Source organism: Phaenicophaeus curvirostris, chromosome 17 (genome assembly GCF_032191515.1).
Source record: "Phaenicophaeus curvirostris isolate KB17595 chromosome 17, BPBGC_Pcur_1.0, whole genome shotgun sequence".
In the NCBI taxonomy this organism is placed as follows: Eukaryota; Metazoa; Chordata; class Aves; order Cuculiformes; family Cuculidae; genus Phaenicophaeus; species Phaenicophaeus curvirostris.
Genome location: NC_091408.1, coordinates 14,482,700 through 14,510,127, shown reverse-complemented (window position 1 = coordinate 14,510,127; position 27,428 = coordinate 14,482,700). Strand labels below are relative to the sequence as shown.

General features: G+C 52.0%; 1 protein-coding gene across 12 annotated transcripts in view; it reads right to left on the bottom strand.

Annotated features, from left to right (window-relative positions):
* The window catches only part of NCOR2 (nuclear receptor corepressor 2), a 258,401-nt gene that overhangs the window by 122,643 nt on the left and 108,330 nt on the right, over positions 1-27,428 (bottom strand). For all 12 annotated transcript variants that reach the window (XM_069871338.1, XM_069871343.1, XM_069871331.1 and 9 more), the window contains exons 5-6: positions 14,008-14,187; positions 7,547-7,660 (exon numbers count right to left, since the gene is read on the bottom strand). In XM_069871338.1, coding sequence (XP_069727439.1) covers positions 7,547-7,660; positions 14,008-14,187 — 294 coding nt within the window. The remainder of the gene's footprint in view (positions 1-7,546; positions 7,661-14,007; positions 14,188-27,428) is intronic.

The window sequence follows — 27,428 nt, the reverse complement described above, 5'->3', positions numbered from 1 at the left end:
TGGCTCAGCAAAGAGGCGGCTGGAGCTGGACTTTGTTTAAACCAAAATTCGGGAGAAGTGTGGCTGAGGTCAGCAGAAATCACGGAAACCCTCAGGCGGGACACCTTTTTACATGAAGCAGAAAGGCAAACAGTCTGGGGGCATTTAAAGGTGCTGCCTCTGTGCCAAGATTTGCCAGGACCAAACCACGACCTGGCAGTGCTGGTGTCACGGGGAATAAGGTTTTCATTCTTACTCCCACAGATACTAATTTTTTCCCCTGTAAAACTCAGCACCCTCTCTCCAAGAGCCAAACCACCCCAACCATTTGCTGCCCTTCCCACAAAGCAGGTGGGACGAGCCCTGGCACTGCGGGAAGGGAAAGCAACTTTCTTCCCTCTCCCCAGCAGCGATGGGCACCACCAGTGCTCCCCAAACTGCAGTGGCCCGAGGACGCGGGCCAACCCCTGCGTTTTCCTTGAACTCAAGCATCCCTGAGCATCAGGGGACATGAGCCAGCCTCAGTGGAACATGCCAGGCTCCTCTCACCTGGCCCAGGGGCTGAAGGTCTCCGGGGTGCCCATGGGATGTGGGTACCCTGCATGCTTCCCACTGCCCTGTGCCTGGCTGGACCCATCTCCCTACAACACCAGTAGCGACAAAGCCCTATCCCCGAGGATCAGGCCTGCAGATTCATTCAGTGATTGTTATGAATGCCTAATCATAAATAGTAAGAAAAATGAGGAAATAGGTCACATTGGAGCCATGTGTGAATAGCAGTCCCCCCCCTGCCCTGTGCATCCTTATGAGGAACAGCTGAGAGAGCTGGGGGTGTTTAGCCTGGAGAAGAGGAGGCTGAGGGGAGACCTCATTGCTCTCTCCAACTACCTGAGAGGAGGTTGTAGAGAGGAGGGTGATGGCCTCTTCTCCCAGGTGACAGGGGACAGGACGAGAGAGAATGGCCTCAAGGTCCGCCAAGGGAGGTTTAGGCTGGACATTAGGAAAAAATTTTTCACAGAAAGGGTCACTGGGCACTGGCAGAGGCTGCCCAGGGAGCGGGTTGAGTCACCTTCCCTGGAGGTGTTTAAGGCACGGGTGGATGAGGTGCTGAGGGACATGGTTTAGTGTATGATAGGAATGGTTGGACTCGATGATCCGGTGGGTCTTTTCCAACCTGGTTATTCTATGATTCTATGGTTTTGGTTGCTAGCAGGTTTCTGGCTTTGGCAGTCGTTGCCAGCCAGTTTCTGTGGTCGGCTCACCCATACTCTACCCACAGCCAAGGGGTGAATTCGGCGTCGCAGGTGGGTTTCCTCTCGCACACTGACCTAGCATCACACTCTTTCATCCACAAGTTTACAGTGCCTGTCAAAGGCACATTGATTTTAAAGCAAGGTGCTAACAAGGCTCTGCCATTGCAAAACTTCTGAAAACACCGGCCTTTGAGAAATCAAAGTCTCTGCACTTGAACAGTTATGAGAAAGTTCTGGTCACCAAACCCAGGGATTGAGAGCCACAGGGTCTGTGCTGCTGACAGATTCGGGTTCTCTGCACTTCTCACCCTTATTTCCAGGACCCGAAAACGCGCAGGACACGGCATTATCTGGTCTGGGTTAGTTGTGGATAAAGCTTCTAAGTCAATGTACCTACTGGGAACTCCAGATCTAGAAGCAGACATTAAAAGCAGACATCAGGATCATTAGAAAACCCATCAAAACCAAAAGGATTCTCGATGACTCCAGGCTAAATGTTTCGATTTTGTCTTTTTGGAAATCTTGCCATCAAGCAGAAGTGTTTACGGCACCCAACCTCTGACCTTCCTCGTTCCCCTCTGGACTATTTGAAAGCCCGTTGTGCATCACTGAGCCACGATGAGGCAACCCCAGAGTAAAGGTTACTAGAAACAAACTGATCGAGGCCTTTTCAGCAGCCAAATAGGAAATGCCACCACCCCGACTACCACATAAACTAGAACTTGAAAAAAAGAAAACCCTGCAGATTTAATGCTCTAAAGCAGTTTCACTGATAAGGTTTTATTTACTGCACCAGCTCTGTGCTGGCGATGCAGCCCGATTCTTCCTTTTCTAATGTAAATCAGGAGTTCATAGAAAATCAGAGTTACACAGACATAAAATCCCTGTGGGATCTGAGTCACACTCGGTGCCTTTGAGTAGTTAACAGCTAGATTATACTTTGCAATGCTAAAAGCGTTCGTTTATTTATTCTCTTATTTATGGATGGGGCATTAATGGTTTATGAAGGTATTCGAGGAGGCTAAATGGATAGCTAGGAACACGCTCCGCACAGACACAACAGCAGCAGGGGGTGGAAAAAGTTCAAAACAACCTTTTGAATTCCAATTTTACAGCAGAATGCTAAATTTATAGATAGATAGCTGTGCCCTTTTGAGGGAACAAGCACCGAGACAGAAAACGAATTAAAATTTAATCTTATTGATTTCCACCAACTCAATCCCAAGAGCGAAACAGACACTGCTGCCTGCTCCCGCCACCTGCACTGCATCAAACACAGTTTTTGGAGGGCTGACAGTGGAGCAGGGATGAGCTTGCGTAGCTACGAGCCATTGGGCACCCACGACGTGCAGGGTGGGCTGTACCCCAGCCCTCGCCATGCCGCGGCAGGACCTGTCCCAGTCGCAGCACGCAGTGTCCCCTCTCTGGCACAGCGGAGGAGAGCGAAGTCACGCTGTGTCCTGACGTGACCTCCCCCTCTCCAATAAACGAGCTCAATATTTTAGAGGAAAGCTGACATGTGCTTGTTTGTAGGGGCAGGTGTGATACAAGGATGAAGGCTGCTTTTTATCTGGTCTCCGAGCAGGAAACCCACCTGGCTCCGGAGCACAGCAAAGAGCCTCCAACCCCCGGATCCGGCTTGCGGAGAGCAGGTGATGGGTACATGCAGGCTCTGTGTCACCACCATGGTTGGAGAGAAGGCACAAGCGCGTCTGTGAAGCCAGTGGGGTCTTTGGACACGCACAGGACTTGGAGAAGAATTCACTCAGCAAAGTCACGTGCCGGTGGGCTGCTGGCACGGCCAGGACGGCCACGGCACAGAAGCCGCCAGGACACGCTGATGATGAATGCTCAGCCAGCCCAGCACCCCAGGGAAGGCAACGGCAACAATGCTCACTTCCCTGCGCTTAGCAAGGGACCTGGACATTTCCATTTAAAGCACAAAAACATCTTCAATCCCAGGTATGCTCAATCGATTTCAGGGGAAAACAGATGCAAGGAATCCCGTGGACAGCCCAGCAGAATAAAGTCACAGCTAAAAATATGCAGAGAGGATCTGCCCTGATTATGGGGATTTGAGGTAAAGGTGGCTAAAGTCTCTCGATATAATAATGCATCCCAGAGGCAGAAATTAAAGCCCACAAGGAGGCCGTGCCACACCACCACCAATGGAGAGGTGCCAGATCCAGCAGGGATCAGCTTCCCCCTGCACAAGAGACACTAAACGTCACTCACACAGTTTAATTTAGATCACAGAATCCTAGAATGGTTTGAGTTGGAAGGGACCTTAAGTCCCATCCAGTTCCACCCCCCTGCCTTGGGCAGGGGCATTTCTCACTGGATCAGGCTTCCCAAGCCCCATCCAGCCTGGCCTTGAACACCTCCAGGGATGGGGCAGCCACCACTGAACTGGGCAGCCTGGGCAGGGGCCTCACCACCTCCACTGCGAAGAATTTCCTCCTTATGCCTAGTCTAAATCTTCCCCTCTCCAATGTAAAGCCATTCCCCCCTCTTCCTGTCACTCCATGTCATTGTAAACAGTTCCTCCCCAGCTTTCCTGTAGCTCCTTCAGGTACTGGAAGGTCATCATAAGATCTCCTTGGAGCCTTCTCTTCTCCAGGCTGAACAACCCCAACTCTCTCAGCCTGTCCTCGGATGGGAGGTGCTCCAGCCCTCAGATCATCCTTGTAGCCTCCTCTGGGCCCATTCCAACAGCTCCATTTCCTTCTTATGTTGAGGATTCCAGAACTGGACACAGTACTCCAGGTGGGGTCTCACAAGAGCACCTGCATTGCTGTTAGCTTCTCACAGCAACCGAGATGCCTGCCACAACCCAATTTCCCCCGGTAGCTCTGCATCATCCTGCTGGCACCCGGCTCCCGGGAAGGGGTGCTGAGGACTGGCAAACACACCCCATCCTGCACCCGCGCACCCTGTGGCCAAAACAGTCACTCTGAGCTCCCTGCTGCGCTGTCTGAACCATCTTGGCGATTTTAGCACCCAGCACTGTTTGCAAACATCATTCTGCCTCTTCAGGGACTAAAAGCACTTTTGAAGATAGATCTCAGATGCTTCTAAAAAGGCTGCCCACTGTTTATTCTCAGTTTAGTCTATGGATTGTACCAAAAATGTTAGCTTCCGTTCTCATACATCCTTTCAGAAACGGTACAGTTTGCACTCACAGCTGAAATCCTGGCTTGGATGCATGTCTGTTTTTCTGTGTTATACTGCAAACATTTCTCAAAAGGTACTTTTTTGGATGCAGCTTCACAGCTCAACTGTGGAGACAAGAGCTCTGGTCAGCACATAAGCAGGGCAGGAGGCACCTGGCTCTCAGCAATCACAAAGAAAAGTATTGACTGCCTCGCTATAAACCAAGTCTCTGAAAACCTTCCCAAATGCAACCACAGCCTCACCGTGCAGCATTTCACTGCCGTCCAGAAGAGCTTTGCTCTGTTCTTCCCCAGCAGGATCTGTACAGTCAACTTTCTTTACCTGGAAATCAATTACTTGTCCAGCAGAGTGTAGCAAGAAGGGATTACAGGTCACGTATTCCACAATTATCCTCTCCGACGCCAAGGAACTTCTCAAATTGCTCGTGTTAAATAGGTCACAAGAGGGAAAATGAGCATGATAGGCATTCAGCATGAGAAAATGTGATATAGGCCAGTGCCAACCTGCATCCCAAGCCCTCATCCATACCCAGTGCAGCATTGAGAAGAATATATAGACTTCCCTGATGAACCATAAGCTAAAATTAGAAACCATTCACCCCTGCAAAGCCACAGCTATCGCCAAAAGGAAAGTAGGTCACAGAATGGCTGGCTAACTTGATTTTCCGGTGTTTCTAGCTGCTCTGTCCTCATGTAACCTCCTCTCTCCCATGGACCATTTTTGGTGTCTCCTTTGTTCGGGGTATAAGTGCACACAGTGTGTAACTCCGGCACAAACTGGCAGGAGCGGTGGGAACGGGCGCAGCGGCACCCGCCTGCTCAGCGAAACACAGACCTGTGGTTCACAAAAAATTAAACCAGAGCCAGGCGACAGCCCCTCCACAAAGCGCCCTGCCTCCCACATGCTCTGGCGTCGGCACAAGCGCTGGCTTTCCCCTCCTTCCACAATATTGCTTGTTAAAGATCGTTTCATGCTTTGCCAGCTTTTCTGGGGTGCTTTGCTCTCTCGCCTCTTCCCGAGGCCTGAATATCCTCTTTTTATTCGCATTTTTTACCACGCGCTGCCTCCCTCAAGCGAGCCGCAAGCTAAGCCATGTGGGTAAATCAGGATTTTCCTCCCTTTGCGTGTAGGCTGGAGCCCTGGCTCAGCCCTTACAGTCACTTTTTCTGCAAGCAGACCTCGAGGCATCCAACTTTACTGCTTTTCCATGGCACAGAAGAGGCAGAAAGGCTTAAAATTTGGCTCAGTGACCTTTCCCACTCTACATCAGTGTGTCTCTAGCAGCCGACTGCCCTTCGCTCCTACCAACTCACCTCACAAGTGTGCAGCTGCAGCAAAGCCACAGGTCAGCACACACACACCTGGGGCTCTCCCCACAGCTTATCAATGGCTGGGTACAGCCCAAGAGTCTGCTGCCACCAAGGCCACCCAGAGCAACCTGACATCCAACCACCAGCCACTCTTTCTCACCCACAGTCCTGACTGACACTACTCCCACGTCCTCTCCTTTTCCAGCTTTCCTCCTCCTGGCCCCAGTGGGGAGAGCAATCTTCACTGAAAGGCATCCCAACCATGTCTGAGGGAGGGCAGAGCCTGACAGCTGAGCCCAGCGACACCCTATAGAAGGACAATTACATCCTGAATCCCATCTTTGTTACTGGACCCACAACAAAGACAATGCTGTCTGCAACGCTCAGAACATCCCTTCCCTCGCAGCCCACAGCTTGGCGTCTGCATGTGATGGAACTTAAAAGGGTCCTTTCATCACCTGGCCACAGCCGCTGCCACCAACCAGTAGGGCTCTGTCGACTTTCTGTTGCCCATGAATAGATCACGTCTTCTCCAAAGGAGGAACTTCCCTACTATGACTTCTACCAAGCAAAAGGGAGGGGTTGTTTGGTTTGCGTCTCCTGCCCACAGATGGGCTTGCTTACACGCTACTTGCTAGGGGACTTCACAAGAACAAGGGAAGAATTATCATTTACCCATCTCAGGGATCACGCAGACACGAACAAGGACCCAGGCATAAGCAGTCTAGTCCAAGACCCCCGGTGAGGGCACTTGGTGCTACCACAGGGAGAACGGCTTTGAGGCACACTCATCACCTGCCCCCAGTGTCTGAAAAGCTACCACCAGCTGGCACTTGCTAACACTTCAAAGACAGGGACCTCAACTCTTCACTCACACAACAGACTGTGCCAGTGCTGGGTTTCCTATTGCTCAGGGAGAGAAGCAGATGGGAAAAAAAAAACAACAAAACAACCAACAAAACCCACCCAGGAAAATTGCACTGCCTGGGAGGGCAGTTTTGTTTTTTCTTTTTAGGAGCTGGGCACCTGGATTTCTGCAGCTCCAGTGAAATCGCAGGCCTCACAATTCAAAATAATTAGCGACTGGTAGTTTTCCTTTTATGCAAAATCATCCTTTTTATCCAACACCTAAATGAAAATGAATATGCTTGATTATCTACCAAAGGGCCCAATTTCCTAACATCGCTCCAAAGCACACACCAAAATTTGTGTCTCCTCAGGCTGCTGCCACAAGTGATGGCTGAGTGTAACAAACGAATGGTCAAGGCAGAGATTCAGAGCCAGGGATGCCAGCCTGACCTTTGCTAATGCTATTTACAGCATCAAATATCCAGAAATCCAGCCATGGCTGCATCCCCGTCCATTCTGCTCCAGCCCTGGGGGGTTCAGGGACAGCCAGGAGAGTGTCCGGCTGGCCGGACAATGTTAGAGCATCACGGACAGCCCCCTCCACCCATGCAGCCCACTCCACCACACCAAAGCCCATCCTTTGAGGCAGCTTTCGACCAGACTCCCACCTGGGAGAGATGATGAAACAAGCTACTTTACAAACAGGGCTCTGAGGCATCTCCTGAACGCTTCAAATCTAAGGCTGATCACAGCAACACCCCCCGGGGCAGCTTCTTCCAAAGACATTTGAGTTCAATGCAGACGGCAGAGCTCTCTCTCACCAACATCCCCAACAGGGCTGTGTCGATCCACCTCCCACGGCCTCCGCCCCAGAGATCGCACCCAGGGGAATCCCCAACCCACCCCTTACCAACCTCCCCGTCCCCGGTCAGGGTGACACAGCACAATCGCACTTTGTTCTTCCATCAATTCCAGACTCACCCTGTTCTCGTCGTAGATGATCTGCACCAAGCTGCGATGTTTGGACTCGATAGGAGGTGGGGAGATGGGTTTTTCAGGCTCCGGTGGTTTGGCTGCTTCTTCCTCCAACTGTTGCTGTGGAAGGAGATGGGGGAAGAGGAGGGTGAGTCACAGCGAGAAAAGCAGCCGTCCGTGTCCACACGAGACTCTGCGGTGCCGTGACCGAGGCATAAACCGCCATGGCAGGAGGCTTCCCAAGAGCCACGGGCAGGCTCAGGCCACAGAGGGATGGGGAGAAGGACGAGAGCTGCATAACATCCTCTGCCAGGCAAGCGCAGCGCTGTCCTGCTCCAGACACCCTGCCCCGCGTTGCTGAGTTTGTGCTTTTTGGGCGTGGGGGATAAGTATCTGCCTTGAACGAGGTTCTGGAAGAGGAGTCAAGACTAGAAGTAATGAGCTTACTGAAAACTTCTAAGGGGAACCAAAGCCCCAGCCCACCTCTCTGCTGTTACCTGCCTCTGGGCTGCCGCCACGCTGCAGGGAGCGGTGGAGGAGCGAGGGGAGAGCAGCAAGACTGTCCCACCTTCAGCTTTATCTTGTGATGCTGTGGTTAGAGGAGATGCCAGAGATGACTGTTCTCGATGAAATGGCTTGTGCGCTGGCCACCCCTGCGCTGCACAGCCAGAGGAGCCAGTAAGAACAGCAGAGGTGGCAGCAACACCACAAAAGCTGATGTTTCTGGTCAGAGTCAGCCCAGTGGGATATGCGGCAGCCCTCTCAGCCAAGGCGAGAGATTCAAAGTGCTCCAGAGGACAAGCAAGAGCTACGGGATTCCCTGCAGAGGACAGCGGGTTGCTCAGGCACAGGCCACCAAGATACCCTTTGGTGAACTTTCACGGAGAGCTCAAGCATTCTGGCTGCAAATGCCAGCAGCATGAACACACCACGTGGTTCCAGTCATCCCAGCAGACACAGGAAGAGCTGCTGAGGGCAGCAGCACAGCATCAACCACTTTCCAGCCGTAAGCCATCACGCTCACCTAGGAAGGTGAGACCCACTCCTTTCCTCCCTTCACAAGCTGTCCTGAGCAGAAACCACTAAGTCAGTCCAGGCTCCAACTAAAAGCCCAGTAGGGGTGGACGGCCACCACCCAGGTGTCCTGCCTTCAGAGACAACAGTGCTAAGAAGCTTGCTTGGTTGGCTCTTCTGCTTTCTTACTATCTCTACAGCACTGTCACAGCTCCATGTTTCATGGCATCTGGACTCTGAGGCACAGCAGCTGCCTGCAAAAAGACATCACGCTGTCCCCTCCAGCTCTCTGTCTGCCTGTGCTGGGACACACGTAACCCAAGGTGTGCACCTCATCCCAAGCTCCACTCCCACTCATGACAAACACATCCAGGAGCCCAAGAGCTGCTCCACAAGCATGTTCACCACGTCCCCACCACACATGCAGCAAAACACACCCAGCCCCAAGGAAGGCTTGAATGCCAGCTATCCCTGTGGGGGGTGGGAAATACCAGGGAGCATGTCTGTGTACCTGCAGAGATCACTAATGTGTTAAGGTGTTCCAACCCACCTGCTCAGGCCATGGCAAGCATCAATTATAAAGCAGCAGATTTAAGAGAGCACTTTTGAACACCACCACCAACAGCAGGGATGTCTTATGCATGACCTGTGCCTCCGGCTCTCCCAGGGCAAGGCGGGAGGAGACATCTGAGCCCTTTCCAGTAAGTTAGAGGAACTGCTCAGCTGAAAGAGGAAAGAACAGATTCCTCCAGGCTCCTCCTGGGCCCACGGGCTCCCTGTGGGGAGGGAGAGCACACACCACGCATGGCAGCTGTGGGGCAGCACAGACACGGGAGAGGGAGCGGTTGTCAAAAACTGCCTGACATTTTTTCACTGCTCAGCTCTCAATCTCCAAATCTTTGTATTTTTTTCCTCCAGCTAAAGCATCCCCTGTTGAAGCAGGGCGGCAGGGGGGAAATCAAGCAAGTCTCATACGAGGAAGAAAATGCACCTGGGACTGAGAGAACCAGAGGTGAGCACACCACCCTCCTCCCAGAGACAGCAGGGTCCAGTGATCCAAGAAGAAGGCAGACACCTATTTCTCCTTCAGATCACCTCAGCTCCTGCTGATGACAGCTTTAGCAGTGCTAGGGCTGTAGGAAGCAGTTCATGAAAACACTTAAGCACCCAGACAGCTCTACTGGCTTGGCTGAGAAAACTCCCACCCTTTAAGTTAAATGTGTTTCAATGGATGAAGCAGCCCCGCGCTGTGCACTCCACTTAAGCTCCACCACCCCACAGGTGGACATCTTTCCCCATACAGGGAAAAGCAGCAGCATGAACAACATTGAGATATAGCAAAAAAGAAAAAAAAAAAAGCTACCCCCACCAGCCAGATAGCTGAGTACCGTCCTGGCTGGGGCTCTAGGAGGGGGAGGCCAGCCCGGACCCCACACTCTCATCAGTGCATCCATGTCAGGATCTTAACCAACAGGTTACTCCAGATCCAAATGAGAAGGGGAACCTCCACCCGGGAAGGGGAAGAACCTTCCCAGCACTGCAGGACCCATCCCTTTCTGCCCACAAATAGCCACGCCGCTGCAGCACGTGCCGAAGGCTCCAACCACGCACACGACAGCACGAAAGCTCCCTTCTCTCTCACCCACGGCCATTTCTCTGATAACGCAAATCACAGCACCTCGCAAAGGGGACAAGAAGAGGGACTTCTTTGAGAGGCTACGGCTGAAACCACAGGCTGCAAAGCACTTCTCAGCATCAGCCCCAGCATGGAAACAGCGCTTCCAGGCACCTGCCCGTGCTCGGTGTCCTCGGCTCAGCTGAGGCACCCATCACACACCCTCGCTCACACAAAATAAACTGAAGAAAGAGCCACAAGAGGGATCAGGCAAATCCTCTGCTTCCCTTGGGGAAAATATTTAGGTAAAAAATAAAAAGAATTGTCAAAAACTTGGCTACATTGTTCTGGAAACCCACAAGAATCATGCAAAGCGGTTGGGTGTGCTGGAAGTGATTTCAGACAAGAGGATTTGATGGCGTATCAGGAAATGAAAGCTTGCCAGTAAGTGGAGGCTCATTAAAAGCAGCTCGTTAAAAGAAAAATACAAACCTAATTATAGCTGAAATACAGTAGAGAATTAAACTCCAGTCCCTGTGGTGTAACACTGCAAGGTTATTAAAGGGCCAGAGGCTGGATGTAAGGACGTGGGCAGCGGCTGCAGGCAGCACACCTGATCACAGCACGTTCAGCCCGCAACAGCTACGCCTGGGAGCTGTGGGAAATGGCAAAGCAAAATAGGTCAGGGTTCCCAGACACTGACAAAATGGATTTCTTAAAGGTCTGCCACAAAAGCTAGTCTGGGACTGTGACCTTTACAGGGAGAGAAGCGGGATGAGAGATGAGTCTTGACAGCTCCACACTCTCTCCCTCCCCACTCCCGGCAGCGGCTGCCTGAAAGCCCCCTCCTCTCCCTAAATGAAAGCCAGTGCAGCGACATTGAAAGGACGCGAGACGCCATCGTCAGCCACAGCCAGGGCTCCCACAGCATCCATAAATCAACACGTCTCCAAGCGAAGGAAGTGCCCTCTCCAGGTAAGGGTCCCCTCGGCTGGACCGCGTGCTACAGAGGGGCCACGGGAGCCTGTGGCACTGGCAGAAAGGTGGGTGACATTTCAGGAAGATCCCATCCCCGCAGGTACCAGCCCCTGCACCGAAGGGACCTGCCCGATGAAGCCAAGGTTGTTCCACCAAGCTGCCACACTGCCCTGTTTTAGGCAGCCACCACCTGGGTACCAGGATGCTCCACCCGCCCAGGGGAGAGGAGAGGGCTTCCAGCCATAGGGCACCTCTGAAAACCGCTTCTAAAGAGCTGAGGGGAGAACAGAGGACACCCAGCCAGGAGAGAGATGGAAGGGGAGACCCTGGAGCTCTTCCACCCAGCCAGCTCCACCTCCATCACCAGGTGGGAGTGTTGTACTCCTGGAGAGCCCTCAGCACCCAGGGAGGCTCAGGCACCACTGTGGAGAGCAGCCCAGCAGTTTATTTCTCCTTCAGATCCTCGGTACTGCTGCCAGGAATAAATGCATAAGGATTATCCTTCCCTGTCAGGAAGAGGGGGAGAGAGGACTCAGAGAGATTGAAGCGCATATGGCTCATGAATGAGTGGGGGATGGCTGACAGAGGTGGCCTTCTGCCAGGGGCGCACAGGGCTCGGCGAAGGTTTCTCAGCTTGCCGAAGATGTTACTGCTTGCAAAGTCCAGGCAGAGCCTTCCTTGGCATTTCTGGAACAACCAAAAAGGTGGTGGATTGGGATTGGTTGGGATTATGTTTTCCACAGCCTTTCCACACAAGTGTATTTAATTACCCTGAGAAGGCCTCCCAGAGACAGAGGGGAAATACATCAGGATATTCCCGGCTGCGTCCAATCTCTCCCCTGCTCCGCCGCTCGTTCCTGCAGGACCGGTACCTGTCTCAAGCCGATGGCTTTCCCTCACCCGTCTTTCTCCTGCACTGACAGCTCAGATGTACAGACGGACAAAACATTCCTGGAGCATCTCAGTCAGGAACCCCTCACCCAAAGATGCCTCTTCTGAGCTGTGCCAGCCCTGCTGGAGGACGGGGCTGGGGAGGGATCCTGACAGAGCGGGGAGGAGAGCACATGGGAGAGGCGGGATTTGCTACCAAACAACTTTGCCACCAAGTGCCAAAAAAAAAATTAAAAAAAAAAAAAAAGGAGGGGAGGGGATGCTTTTGCTGCCAACAGCCACTTTCACCTTCTTCCTCACTCACCAGAGCATTTTTGTGGGGAGGAAGCACCATAAAATTTGTTCAGAGGGAAGAAATAAAACAACCAAGCAGCCAACAATAAAAACCCCATTTCCTTATGGAAGGACAGCTTGATTTTAACGGCAAGGAGCATATGCTGCTCCCGTCAGCTTCAACAGCACCTCCTCAGCATCTCAGAAACAAGGCAGGCAGTGGATGGGCAGAGCTGTCAGTCCCCCTGGCTGCCGTGAGCAGGACCTCACCGCTGCGCCAGGCACACCCTGCTCTGGAAGCCCCTCTTCTGAGTGCGAAATGACCATGATTTGCACCTCCTTCCTCAAGCGTGAGTTAAAAACATGGACCAGCAGCCAGACTGCCAGGTGACAATGGACACCAACATTTTGTCTGAGCTTCCTAGGAGGGACAGGGGAAGGGCTGGCTTCACCCTGCTCCCACCAAACCCAACAAGAGGAACCTCTCTGGTTTCCATCACCCCAGATGTTCCTTCGGCCCCTGCAAGCCAGCACGGAGGGCTGCTTCCTCGCACCCCCAGCACTGCTGCTCCAGTTCCCTCCTGACTCCCCCTCTCTGAGCCTCCTGATACCTCTGCAGATATGAAGAAACACGCAAACCCCATCCTTTGTGTCTACTAAGCCATAGTGTTTGAAAACAAAACCAAAACATCTTGCTTCCTGTTGCACCAAAGAAAGGGACAGTATTTGCTACGGGAAAACACAGATCTGATGGGGGTGGAAGGTCAACTACGTGCCCATCGTTGAGTAGCACTGGCCCCATCCAACAGCCCAAGGAGAAGTTTTGCTCCATTCCTGAATTCCTGTCGCTCACTCCTCAGGAGCGATCGCTCGTCCCAGACACTTCAGGATCAGCAGCCATCAGACTGTTTAGAAACTGGCCCCAAACAAAGGAAAAGAATAACCAGACAGAGGCAGAGAGAAATGATTTGCTTTAGAAAGCGAAAGCCTTTAAGTCTGTGGGTTTTATCACAGACGTCCCCCAAGGTTTTGTCATATAAATCTCTTAATGGGTTTATGGTAATTGTACACACGACAACATCGGCGGGCAATCCTTCTGCTGGGAGTGCTCTGGTGCAGGGGTAAAGCACTAACCAAGAAGATCAGATTCAAACCCTCGGCTCAAGCACAGTTGGACCAGACGCTGCTCACGACTGCAGAGCCACAAAGCCCTTGAGAAGGGGCCTGACTGCACAGGAAGGGACATTAGGACATCGCTGCAATGTTTTAAAAAGACCAGTGCTACAATACTGGCAGCAACACCACTGGAGAGAGACAATTGCTGGAAAGGAAAAAAAAAAAGACCTCGTGTGGAGGAGTTGGGCAACCCAGGATGCATTTCCAGCTCTGCCACTGACCGCTTGCATGACCACAGCCAAGTCCCCAAGGAAAGATTTTTCTTCCTTTAAGGTACTTTGACATGCAAAAGAGCTCATGAGCTGGGTTACCAAAGCTCCCCAGTCCTGCAGCTACCAGCCCCAGAGTGCTGGCACAGCAGGAACCGCCCCACATCACAACAGAAAGCGCAGACACAGATCATTCTGGTGGTGCTGGGCAGTGCCACTTCCCCTCTGCAGACACGTATGGGCAAGGACGGACCACAAGGTAGCACGCAGAAGTGAGGATGTGTGTTTTGCTCTAGACCACAGCCTCTTACCTGCTTTTTCTTCAGCTTGGAGATTTGCTGTTCCACCCTGGTGATCTCGCGGTCCACGCGGTCCATGTTCTGAATGAGCTCCTCCTTCGACAGCCGGGCTGGCGGCAGGTCCAGCTCGGTGTCAGCGTGAGCAGGGCTCACAGGCGACACTGGCTCCAGTTTGCCCGGCAGGCCACGATCCTGGGGAGCACAAAACAACCAGGTCAGCACCTTCCCAGAAGTCTTTAGATTGTCCTCTCATCCTCCCATGCCAGCTGCCACAGCTCCTTGGCCCGTTCCCAGACCTCTGGAGACACATACATCCCTCAAAAAAGCTTCTGGACTAAGAAGGACCAACTGCCAGATCACAACACCGCCGTGCTCTGCAACCTCCAGCGTGTCCAGAGTGAATCAGCTGAGTCTCCTGCAGACACAATCACAGCTCTTCCTCCTGCCAAAGCCTCAGAGACTCCCACTACCTTCAATGCTACCCACACAGTCCTACGGGATCAATAAACCCATCCATATGCAGGAGCTCCTGGCAATCCCGTCCCTTCACGTCTCAACAGTCAGCTCATGGCTATGCCATCTCCACAAAAATGGGGCAGACACAGACAGGTCCTCCTCAGACGTGGCCATGCTAGAGAGAAGAGTGGCATTCACCACGCCAAACAAAAAGGTGCTACGAGGGCAGCCCCCGGGAGGAGAGGAACCCAACCATCCTTCATAGAGGTCCTTCTCCATCTCTTGTTAAATTCCAGGGGGAGCTCTGAGCATCAGATGCCAAATGCATCCATCCAGAAACTAAGAGAACAGGGATACTCGAGGTCAGCTAAGATAAAAATAGACCAAACTGATGAAAAACAGCTTTTTAAATTCCAGGTAGAGAAGCTCTCAGCTCAACAAGACCCTTCAAATCAGAGACCAAATGGATCAGCATAACCTCTGTGGCCATCGTAAGGAGCGGCTCTAATGGCTGTGAGCTAGGGCAGAGGGAAAACACATCAGAACACTCAGCTCCCACTCCAGCAACACAACAACTTTGTTGAGCCCAACAAGCTCAGGAGCATCCCAGAGCCACGGTGCCTCACCTGTACACCACAGAATCACAGAACAGTTTGAGTTCAAAGGGACCTTGAAGATCATCTAATTCCAACACCCCTGCCATGGGCAGGGACACCTCCTACTATGTGTTCAAGGCCCCATCCAACCTGGCCTTGAACACCTCCAGGGATGGGGCAGCCACAACTTCCCTAGGCAGCCCGTGCTAGGGCCTCCCCACCCTCATTGTGAAGAATTTCCATCCTTTACCTCCCCAGCTCCAAACGAAGAAGTCCATCTCCAGCAAACACAAGCTGCTTGACTAGATGAGGTCAGCCCCTACCGATGAACCTAACCTGGCATGAAGTAGCTGTTCAATAGCCATCGGCCACGCAGGTGGGGATCACAGCACACCAGCAACCTACCCTGAGCCGGGGCGCTCCTTTCTGGCAGCGACCCAATGCCTTAATTAGAAGGTTATCTATTCATTTGCTTAGTCAGTGGATAGATTTCTGTTCCTGGAGGGGGCAGGAAGAGGAGCTGTGCCTTGGTTTGTAACTGTAAACCACCGCCAGGCTCAGCAGCCTGCGCGCTGCAGCTGCTGTGGGGCGGGGGGAAGGGGAGAGGCGAACAAGTGAAGAAGTTCACACGACTTTGCTACCTTTAGTACAGTTGCCCAGTCCCTGCAGACAAAGCAGATGACGTTCTGCACCAGCTGGCACTGATCTTCCCCTCCACAGTGAATCATGGCCACCAGTAAGTGGCCAGGGCTGCCCATCGACCTTCTCCCTGGTCTGGTCCTCCTCATGAGGTAAGGGTGACCCAATGGAGTTCAGTGGCTCCACGATAACAGTGGCACAAGGATAGCGTGGACTCCTCTGTGCTCCTCCAGCTACCAAAGCACGGCCCGGAGTTGCTCGCTTGCCGTGTTGCAGCTCACGCCAAACATGGCAAGTGTTTAGATGCCACCTTGGCACCACTCAGGATCTTAATAGGGTCTGTTTATTGGGACGCGGAACCTTTCACAGGGTGGTGGCCTCCACCCTGCTGCTGGTGGGGATGAAACACGGTGAGGTCCCTCCTGGAGAGGTTGTGCCCGGTGCCCAGCAGAGCCGCAAGGACCAGGCTTCGGAGGCAGCCCCTGCCTGGTGGGGCTGCGCTGAGATGAGCTCTGTCCTGCTCCCCAGCATATGGGACGGGCAACGTCACCTGCAGCAAAGCTGGAGCAGAGGGAGGCAAAAAAGGTTGTTTCCCAACAAAGTGGCCATGATCCTGAACACCAGCATCCTTTCCTCCTCCTCTCCCCTGTGAAACCTTGATCAAGCTGAGGGAGACATCAAGCCAGCTGAGGAGGAACTGCTGCTGGATGCAGTCTGGAGGCATCAATGCCCTTCCCACTGCTGCTATCAAGGGACAGAAAGCAAAGGAGCAACCTGGAACCCCTTCCTCGCTGTCCTGTGTGGGGCTCACCCAGCCCTAAGAGCACAAAGGCACTAGAAAGCTAAGCTGGTTGTTTCCAACATCTGTTCAGAAGAGAAATGAGAAGAACATCAAAGGCTTCTGGAAAATACCAAAAAGCAGATCCTGTCTTGTTTAACTTCCCCAGCATTAGACACCAAAAATGGTTGTTCTGCTGCAGTGGGAAGGCTCTGTGTTCTCCACAACCAGTGGGGTTTTTTGTTGTATTTTTTGGTGGGTTTGGTTTTTTTCCAAGCCAAGAGCAGCAGGACAACCACAAGAACCAGAAGATAAATGAGGTATTCATAAAATCTCATTCAGATTAAGGCAAGGGAAGAAGCAGCAGTGGCTTGTCAGTGGGTAGGTTTTCCTAAAGCAAAGCAAAAACACAGGAAGGACTTCTCTCTGTGCATATAAAACCAAAGATACTATCTCACATCCGCCAATATGCAATCTTTAAACTCCTACTTGGCACAAACCCCTTTGGAAACCTGGTTTCTGATACACTTTCATCTTTTTACCTTGAGGAATCTAAAGTAAAATAGCAGCAAAGCCGAGTAGGGGGACCAGCCGCAAGTCACAGCACAAGCCCATCTTCACCTGGAGGTGACTACAGCAAGAGAGGTGATGTCCCTGGACCTCCATGACTGGTCACTGTCACTTCACAAGCACCTCTCTCAATAAAGGAAACGACAAGCAGCAAGAGGAAGGAAAAACCAGAACTGAAGGCAAAATGATCTTGCCCATACAATGGTGAAGTCCCAAAAGCAGAGCCCTCAGACTTACGCAAGGCATAAAGCAGCCATTGCCTGGTGTCCCTTAGGAGTCCGTACTGGGACCTGTCCTCTTTAATATCTTCATCAATGATATAGACAGCAAGACCGAGCGCACCCTCAGCAAGTTTGCAGATGACACCAAGCTGAGTGGTGCAGTTGCCACACCAGGACAGGATGTCATCCAGAAGGACCTGGACAGGCTGGAGAAAAGTGGGGCTGTGAGAACCATATGAGGTTCAACAAGGTCTAGTGCAAGGTTCTCCACGTGGGTTGGAGCAACCCGCAGTTTCAGTACAGGACGGGGGATGATGTTATTAAGTGCTGCCTTGCAGAGAAGGACTTGGGGTGCTGCTTGATGAGAAGCTCGATGTGAGCCGGCAGTGTGTACTCACAGCCCAGAAAGCCAACTGTACCCTGGGCTGCATCACAAGAAGTGTGGCCAGCAGGTCAAGGGAGGTGATTCTGCCCCTCTATTCCTCTCTTGTGAGACCACACCTGGAGCCCTGTATCCAGTTCTGGAATCCTCAGCATAAGAAGGAGATGGAGCTGATGGAACGGGTCCAGAGGAGGCTACAAGGATGATCCTAGTGCATCTCTCATATGAGGACAGGCTGAGAGAGTTGGGGCTGGTCAGCCTGGAAAAGAGAAGGCTCTGAGGAAACCTTATAGTGACCTTCCAGTACCTGAAGGGGCTACAGGAAAGCTGGGGAGGGACTTTCTACAAAGGCTTGAAGTGACAGGACAAGGAGGAATGGCTTTAAATTGGAGAGAGGCAGATTTAGACTGGATGTTAGGAATAAATTCTTCACAATGAGGATGGTGAAGCCCTGGACCAGGTTGCCCAGGGAAGCTGTGGCTGCCCCATCCCTGGAGGTGTCCAAGGCCAGATTGGATGGGGACTTGAGCAGCCTGGACTGGTGGGAGGTGTCTCTGCTCATGGCAGAGAGGTTGGAATTAGATGATCTTTAAGATCCTTTCCAACTCAAACCATTCAGTGATTCTATGATGCCTCTACACCACAGAAAAAATGGATTGAAAAGTGGATTTCAAAGACCAGAGTCCACAAAGGGCCATCTATGAACAGGGATATTTTAACTAGAACTTTGTTTCCTAGCACTTTCAAGAAGCTGCTCAGAATATATTCCTCCACTTCAGATAGTTTCATACCCAGGCTCTGAACAAGTGCGATGCAAAACATGAAATTCTTGTTATTAACATGAAGTCACAGACTTCGAAACCAGCAGGAGCTGGGAGAGCTGGAATAAATCTGCTGGAGGGAAGAAAACAATTACTGCATTACTCAAGTTGATATTTTCTCAGTAATTATCCTGTTTCCATGTGATTTGTTTTCGTACGCGGCTAACAGCTACTGTAGTTCCTGTTTATCCCTGGCCACATTATTATGTGATTTGTGTGATAACAAGGGTGGGTGAGCGGGGGGCAGAGGCTGCATAAACCCTCCCGCAGCAAGAAGGGGCGCTGGCACTGAGAAACACAATTCTCACTGAGAAGTCTATCAAAGAGCAAGGCCAGGCTTAGAGGGTGGGTTTCCCCTACACGCTTTTGTTCCTAACATAGATGACATAAACAGACTAAGCCTGCTACAGGCTATTAGGCAGTGGCTTTAAAAACATGGGAGATAAAGGGGAAAGGAAAAGGATAACCCAACTGCCTGTTGATGTGTCTAAGAGGAATTAAGACTCTGGGTAGGTTCAATGTCTGTGCTTTCAGACACACCTGTAACCAGGTCCATAAAAGAAAAGACTGTGGAAAGCCCAGCTCCAGCCCCAGCACATGCTGGAACCTGCACCAGACCATCCTCTCCTCCTTATTTTGAATTACTCCCTATTTTGATTACTGACCCACCTAGCAATGCTCCCAGGGAGCTCATGAGAGTTGGTGGGATGAAGAAGGGTGTCCATGCCACGTGACAGCCCAGCACCTACGGCTGGATGCAGTCCAACCTCTGTGAAGGCTGATTTTTCTTGGCTGCTTCCCACCCCCAGGAGACAGCGGAGCGACAGCTCCACTCCACCTGCACCTAGAGCCACAAAATGGACTTTGACCTTTCTGATCCCCCTGCGAGACGACACTGGGGGAGCTCCAAAGCCTCTGCAGCACGGTCAGTGCCTGCAGGGCCTCTCACCTGGGACGAGCCTTGGGATCTCTGGCCCAGCACCATGATGTTTGCCCTACACATCATCTTCCCTAAGTCCTGGTCTACGCTGCTTTCCTAAACCAGATCATTAGTGATGTTCCCCCAAGCCCAGGACAGAGATTCATGGACATCAGCATCACCCCCTCCCCAGTCTGTTCACTTTCCAATTATCAGCCAGCAGCAGTGTTTTCTACTGGAGCACCAGGAGGGATTAAGAGGCGTTACCTGCAATCCCTGCCCACTGGCACATCTCACATCATTATAGAATCACCAGGTTGGAAAAGACCCACCGGATCATCGAGTCCAATCATTCCTATCAATCACTAAACCATGTCCCACAGCACCTCATCCACCCGTCCCTTAAACCCCTCCAGGGAAGGGGACTCAACCCCCTCCCTGGGCAGCCTCTGCCAGGGACCAATGACCCTTTCCCTGAAAAATTTTTTCCTGATGTCCAGCCTGAACCTCCCCTGGCGGAGCTTGAGGCCATTCCCTCTTGTCCTGTCCCCTGTCCCTTGGGAGAAGAGCCCAGCTCCCTCCCCTTCACAATCTCCTTTCAGGTAGTTGTAGAGAGCAATGAGAGCAATTATGGGTTGGAGCAGATTGCCAAAGCAGGCAGGATGGGCCAGGGCTGCTCAAACTGTGCTCAAATTTATTCCCCCCCAACCCCACACGAATAAAGGGTAGGTTTGTGATCAGGGTGCCTGAGAGGATGTCTCCATCAATGGAGCCTCACATGGCAGCACAGAGGTGGGGAACATCAGTACAACCCCCCAACACCACCCCAAACCCCACCTGTGTGAAGCTGTGCAGACTGCAGCCTGTCCTCCCCAGCCAAGCACCCGAGCAGCATCGCACGCCCAGCAGACGCAGAGCCCCGGGGCTTTCCCACACATCCTGGGACGAAAACCAAGCTGGGGAGCCAACACCCCACACCTCCATCCATTAGGTTTCAGTGCAAACACAAACACATAAAACTCTTAAATGGGCCAAATAAGGACCACAGGAATTCTTTTCTAACTGGAAAAGTGTCCAACGCATTCTGGCGTATCAGCAGCCCCAAGACAAGGGCACTGACGGGGAGGGGGAAGTCAAAAGGGCTGAAAACTAACGTCTCGTTTCCCCAAGGAGACGCACGACTACGAAGTCAGGGAGCCCGAGCAGCGAAAAGTACATCCAGTTATTGCAGTTCTTTTGTTTGTGGCCATCTGCTGCGCTAATGGCTCTTTCAGCAGTCCAGCCCTTCAAACGGGGTTTTAATTCTTAATTCTGGCTGGGCTGTGGCCCTGCAGTCGCTCCAAGGGCTGCCCCAGCGGAGTGTTAGTGTTGGTGCACACTCTGTGACTCCGCGCAGCACCCACGGTGCTCTTCACCACCCAAGAGCTTTCCCATGCTGGACCAACCAGCGTGTGGGACCAAGGCATCACCCACCTCCTTCCTTCATCCCTAAGCTCCGCAGCACGTGCAGGCAGAAGGGACGAGCAAAACAGAGATCTCTTTCACTGCTCGAAGCCCAGTACCTGCTCTCATGGGAATTCATGAAGCTGGAAACCAAGGAGCTCTCTGGAGACAAGGCTGACTTTTTTCAATTAAATCTCTTTTTTAAATAAATCTGTGACTTTATGAGAAGGTCTATGAAATTCCTTTCCCCTGTAATCCAGCTGAGTTCCATGCAGCCAGGGCAGAAAACATCCCAACAATTTCTAAGCTTGCACGAAAGTAGGTCAAGAAACTTCCCCAGTGTTTCAACAGCTTGAAGCAATTTAATTGCAAAACCAGTACCAAATGCTGACCCTCCCGCCCCACCCCCCCAGCAGATTTATGAGGGTGGTAAAACCTCTCCAGCGAGTGCTGCACTTAAAGGCACGACCAAAGCCCAGTATCTGGTCTTGCAAAACCTGCTTGTGCTCAAAAAAGCCGTTCCACAGGGTTATACGGAACAGATGCTGCCCCTGCACCTCAAGATCAGAGGATATTACAGAAGCACCAGCAAACGCGGCTTACGGACTGGGAGGCAGCCTAAGATAACGGGTCAAATCTGGAAGACCTCACTCAGGCAAACTCCCACGGCAGCCTAAGGCATTCGACTGACAAATGGACCTTGTGCCGTTCATTACTTTCCTGCGTTTCCCCATTAGTGGATAATAATTGCATTGGATGTGTACGTTGTTCCCTACTGACTTTGCAGAAGCGATGAATTCTCACCTACCCAGCTACTCATTACAAAGAGCAGCTAATCGCTCCACCTCTCATTAAGAACTGCCCAACATTGCCTAGTCTACATCGCTGGATTTCCACTTGACCCTAAGTTTGCTAAAACATTAACTGTCTGGGCTGAAATTTTCCAGGCAGAATATTTGCTTCAGGCATTTTTAGGTTTGTTTTTTTTTTTTTTCCTAAATAGTAAATTTCAGCCAAAACAACCCTGCTGCTTCCAAGAACAAGTTTACAGGAAAATATGCCTTTCTGCAACGTTCAGAAAGATTCTGGGAACCTTTTCTTTTAGCATCTTTGATGCAGTTGATACATCTGGCAAGACTGCTCCATGCCAGCTATTTGCCTTTTGTTAACTCTGAGAAAGGGTCCAAGTCAAACAGAAAAAAAAAAAAAAAAAAAGTATAAATCTCATTTTTGGTGCTTGCCCAGGGAATGATTTTCAGTGAGCGAGTGGAGGGCGGTCCCAGGAGCGCCGGGTCAGCTATCACACTCTGCCTGTTCTTCTACAAAGGCAAAGGAAGAGCTGAGCTGGATGGACCTTGGGGTGCTCCCCGCCAATAGCAGCTGTGCCCTAAAGGAGTGGTGAAACTGCAGGAGTCGTGGCTTGGACAGCAGGTAAAGCCACCAAATGACAAAGATGACATAAAGCACCCAGCGATACCTTTGGCATGAGATGGAGTTCATTTGGAGTACTGAACGGATGGTGTTCTGATGCCTTCAGCAAGTAAGACGAAGGACAAATAAACTGGATTTACAGGGGGAAGGAATTTCATAACCCTTCTCATAAAGTCACAGATTTATGTTAAAAATAAATGAATCTATCAGCTTTGTATTCAGCCGATAAGGCTGCCAGGGAAGCCTGTAGAGCAGCGAGCTCCTCCAGCCCTCCATTTGCAACTTCAATGCTCCTCTCAGCACAGGAAAGACATGGATCTGTTAAAGCGGGTCCAAAGGAAGCCGTGACGATGATCCGAGGGCTGGAGCACCTCTGCAACGAGGACAGGCTGAGAGAGCTGGGGTTGTTCAGCCTGGAAAAGAGAAGACTCCGAGGAGACCTTATAGCGACCTTCCAGTACTGAAAGGGGCTCCAGGAAAGCTGGGGCTCTTGATCAGGGAGTGCAGGGACAGGATGAGGGGAATGATTTCAAGCTGGAAGAGGGGAGATTGAGATTAGATATTAGGAAGAAAATTTTTCACTGTGAGGGTGGGGAGGCACTTGCCCAGGTTGCCCAGGGAAGCTGTGGCTGCCCCATCCCTGGAGGTGTTCAAGGCCAGGTTGGATGGGGCTTTGAGCAGCCTGATCCAGTGGGAGGTGTCCCTGCCCATGGTAGGGGGTGGAACTGGATGGGCTTTGAGGTCCTTTCCGAACAAACCATTCTATTTAACTCTATTTAATTTAATAATTCAGGCACGCAGCAGCTACCTGTGCTGCTGAGAACATTCTTGTCCCCGTAACGCACCACCTCAGCCCTAAATCCTTATCTCCCCTTTGCCAATTTGTTTAGACCCATTTGTTTAAACCAGCAGGACTTCTGCTCCCCTGGAAGACAAGGAAGCAGAGGAGGATGGGGCACATCCTTGCCCAGCGCCTCCTCCCGTGCCCCAGCAGGGACCCAGCGCTCGCTACGGCTGGAGCCAGGAGGAAAGACTCGGTGTCTTGGTTTGAGGAGCAAAACCGCTTTGCTGGGGAACTGTGCCGGCTTACGGCGATGGAAAACAGCCACAAGATTACAGCGTGGGGAGGTAAAGGTTTGCATGAAAAAGGCATCAGGCACGTAACCCATCGGCCTAGGAGCACGTCAAAATCCTGCACCGTGATATTCAAAACCGCGACCCGAGTGACTAAGCCATCCCTCGGGTTTACCGAGGCCAAAAGGAGGGGGCTGCTCCAAGCTCACCGCACACGTACGTCATCAAAATATGAGGGAGGTGAGCACTTGTTTGATGTCTCTTCAAAGGAGCAAGCTGTGAAAAACGCCTCCGACTACATTAAGTGCAAAGGCAGGGAGGCAATTTTCTAATTGCCCGATTTGGCGCTCGGCCAGCGCGGTGGGGTTAGCACCTCCTGCCTTCGCAGAAACGGATTCTAGAGGTAACGGGGGAGCCCCTTGCCGAGCCACCGCTGCTCCTCCCAGCAAAGCAGCCGGTCTGGGGCTCAAACCACCCGCGTCTTCCCTGCAACCAGCTGACTTCAAGCAGCTTTCACAGGAACCTCTGAATACTCACCGTGGACTTCCACAGAAACATGCGATGCGGCAACGCGGCCTCACGCAACCCTCACCTTCTCCTGTGTTTGCTTTTTTCCCTGCCAGGAACTCCTTTAGGGAGACCCCAGGGACGCAACAGGGGTCCCCCTGCCCCCGGGAGCAGGCAGGCAGTGCCCAATCCCCAAACCTCCTCCAGCAGCCTGGGAAGCTCCTTGTCACCAAACCCAACACACCCCAGGAGGACACAACAACCTTTCCAGCACACCAACTACACAGGGACATAGCATTAAGGTCCACATTAACCCCAGCAGGCGTTTTCCCTCTGATTTGACCCAACAAGTCGTCAAGAAGACAGAAAGCCCTCAAGCCCTACACACCACGCTAAGATTGGAAAGGAAAAAAGGCCTCTGCAGAAAAAGATCCCTGCTTTTCTACTAGTGCAATACTCAAGTGAATACTCAGCACGAATACCAGTGTGACAATGCCTGCATCGTTAGTCCCACAGAAGCAGGAGCCAGGCGACTGCATCCCTTTGCACTTGCCCTCCACTAAGCATCACGTTAAAAAAAAAACAAATTTCACCCCAACAGCATGGCTACACCAGCCATAAAGCAGGATGGCAGCGTCAGCGTGATTAAAGATATTGCAGCATCATCAGATGGGGCCGGATCCTGAGCCAGGCTCAGCAACATCCACACCCCAAGCCGTGTCCATGGGTGCTGGGACACGTCAGCCCCTGCTTGGGGTGGCTGGGAAGAGCTGTGTGTGGGTCATCGGCCTGGACGTGCCCAACAAACCTCGTCCTCTACCTGCAGGAGCCTCAGCAGGCGATTGGCACCTGGGTGGGTGCCTGCTCTGTGGGGAAGGGAGCAGGTCCTGCACCCCAGGAACCTCTGGGTGACACCAGGTGCATCCTCCAACACATAGACAAATGCAGGGGAGGGAAAATCCACCATGAGCAACTTCTAAAAGACCTCACTTATTTAAAAATGAAAAATTGAGGGGAAATGAAAAGACAAAAGCCCTTCTCAGCCTGGTGTTATCAAGCAGAGGAAATGAGACTTCTAAAGCTTCCATTCAGAGAGGAGTTGGGGGGAGAGAAATCCCACTCCAGACGCACTTGAGTGAACAGCTTTTGAAATGGAAATGTTGCTCTTCAGAAACATTTAAATTTCCTCCCATTGCCAGGGAGAAGGAAGGAGGCAGAGGAGCAGGAGGGACTCAGCCACGCAAATCCAGACCGGGGCATCCAGGGCAGCACCGGGCAGCCCAGGCGAGAGGAGCTGTCAGGGAGTTAATCAGGATCCGAACATGGTGTTAATATCGCAAAGTCGGATTGAAGGGGCACCAGACTGAGAGGGGAGGGAAGGGAATGAATGAAGACAGCTCTATTCAACCACTGCCACAAGTAAGAGACAGCTAAAGGCTGCTTGTGCTCCATCCCTCCACTCTCAATCTGCACAGCCATCACTACATTATTTTCCTTAAAATCACAGAGGTTGAGGAGCTCCACTGAGAAGCCTGAGTGAGAAAGGAAACTCGAGCAAGATCTAAGACTATTTTAGGAGTGGCTGAGTGGAGTGTTGTGGGACCAACTCAGCCCACCTCTTACATGCAAGAGCTTGTGGGCCAAGCCCAGACCACCAGCAACTCCCCTGGGACTCTGGGCGTGGGCTGACGGGTCCCAGCACCAAACTCCTGCTCACTCCCAGCCTGAAAGACAGAAATTACTGCTCCTACAGCAACCCACTGAGCTCCCCTCGCCAACTGCCACCACTTCATCGCTCTCACTTCTTTAGTATTGCTTAATGCACGGGTTCATTCGAGTTGTGCTCTCAGGTGTATAACATGGGACATCAAACACCTCTCATCGGTAAAAAACAAGTTCTAAGACTGCAAGAAAACCAGACTTAATAGCAAATGCTCCAAAAACCTCCCCTGCCCCCGAAAATCTAGCTAAGATCCCAAAAGTTCCATTTTTGTCAGTAAAGTCTCCTGCTTTCTATCAGAGCACCTCAGCACACACACCAGCACGGCTTGTGAGACACCTACACGTACAGCAGCATGGAATGGAGCAGCCAGGAAGCGGCCAGGGTCACTAGTGAAGCTGCCCTGTGAACTCCACTGGGTAGGACAACAAGCAAAGAACAAGCAGTGTTTGCATCAGAAGCCCAAGTTGATCTGACTTCCATCTCACGGTAGATACACCACACAATCCATGTAAGTGTGAAACGGGGCTCACGGCTGCTGAGATGCTTTTGTAAAATTTTAGCCAATGTGAAGGACCAGCTCAACAGGGAGGATGAAAGCCCTTCCCTTGAAACAGCTTCTCTTTTCAAGGAAGCTTTTAGTGCCTCATCTGTCCCCAGCACACCTCTGACGCCTGCGTAGCTCCCCCTTCATTTTGGCATCTCCGCTTTTTGCCGCCCGCCAGCAGCGCCCCGGCCACACGAACCACACACTGGCCACAGTCCCCAGCACCCCACGAGCAGCAGCGCGACGACAGCGCCCCGGGACAAGAGGCAGAGCCACGGCTGCTCACGGGCATCTCTGTGCGTCGCGAGAGGCGCGTGTGGTGCTGGGCGAGGATCCGTGCCGAGAGGGAAGCACGGCCGGTGCGAAGCCCCAGCACTCAGCGCCAGCGCTGGCTGCGCTCAATATTTTATTGTTCTAATAATTGCGCAGACACGTGGAAGGGGGGGCCTCGACATTCGCGGCTTGCTTGAGGAGCCATTTCCTTCACTGTTCCACCTGCTTTTCCATCAGGAGGCCACATCCTGAGCTCCACAGCCGGCAGCCGCGGGGGCAGCAGCGCTGACCATCCCCACGGCCGGCGGGCAGAGAAGGGGGACGAAATGCTGTCTCTCAGCAGCAGGAACCGCAGGCACGTGCTGGTTCAGCCGTGAGCCGGCAGCCAAGCCCTCTGCCTCGATAACACCAGAAAAACATGAAAACCAAACCTTTCATGAGAGTTTGAGAGTTATTTGGAGAATTTTTTTTCCCATGAAATTGTATTCCCCCACTTGCCAAGCAAAGATGGTCTCAGGGCGTAGGAGCCATCACAGCACCTCAAGCGTGACACTCAGAGCATCACTCAGCTCTGCGATCACAGCAAGACTGATCAAGGACAGACCAAAAACCAACAAGAGGGTAGGATGGAATGGCTCCCGAAGGCTCAGGGGGCAGAAGCACCATTTCTAATCGATAATGGCTGTGAGAGTCATCCAAACAGCAAACCTCTGTCCTGATTCTGCATAAAAGCCCAAAAACATGCCCATGCTTCTCCAGGCCAGGATGTTACAGAAAAGAACCCAAACACCTCAGCTCCCATTGCAGGAATAAGCCCACAGTGAATTTGTTATTATCTGCTAGCAAAGCAGCAGCTTCCCACCAAGGCTGGAATTTCCATCTTGGTTTGGCAGGCACAGGGCTGTGAAATGATTACTGTGTTTACTTTTCCTTTGCTAACTATAAAATCCCTTTCCACTGCCCTGCCAAGAATGACTGAAGCTAATAAAATTCAGGCATTTGGAAGAAAGCAATAATAAACCTCCCTTTTGGGGCCTTTATGATGAAATTTCCCCA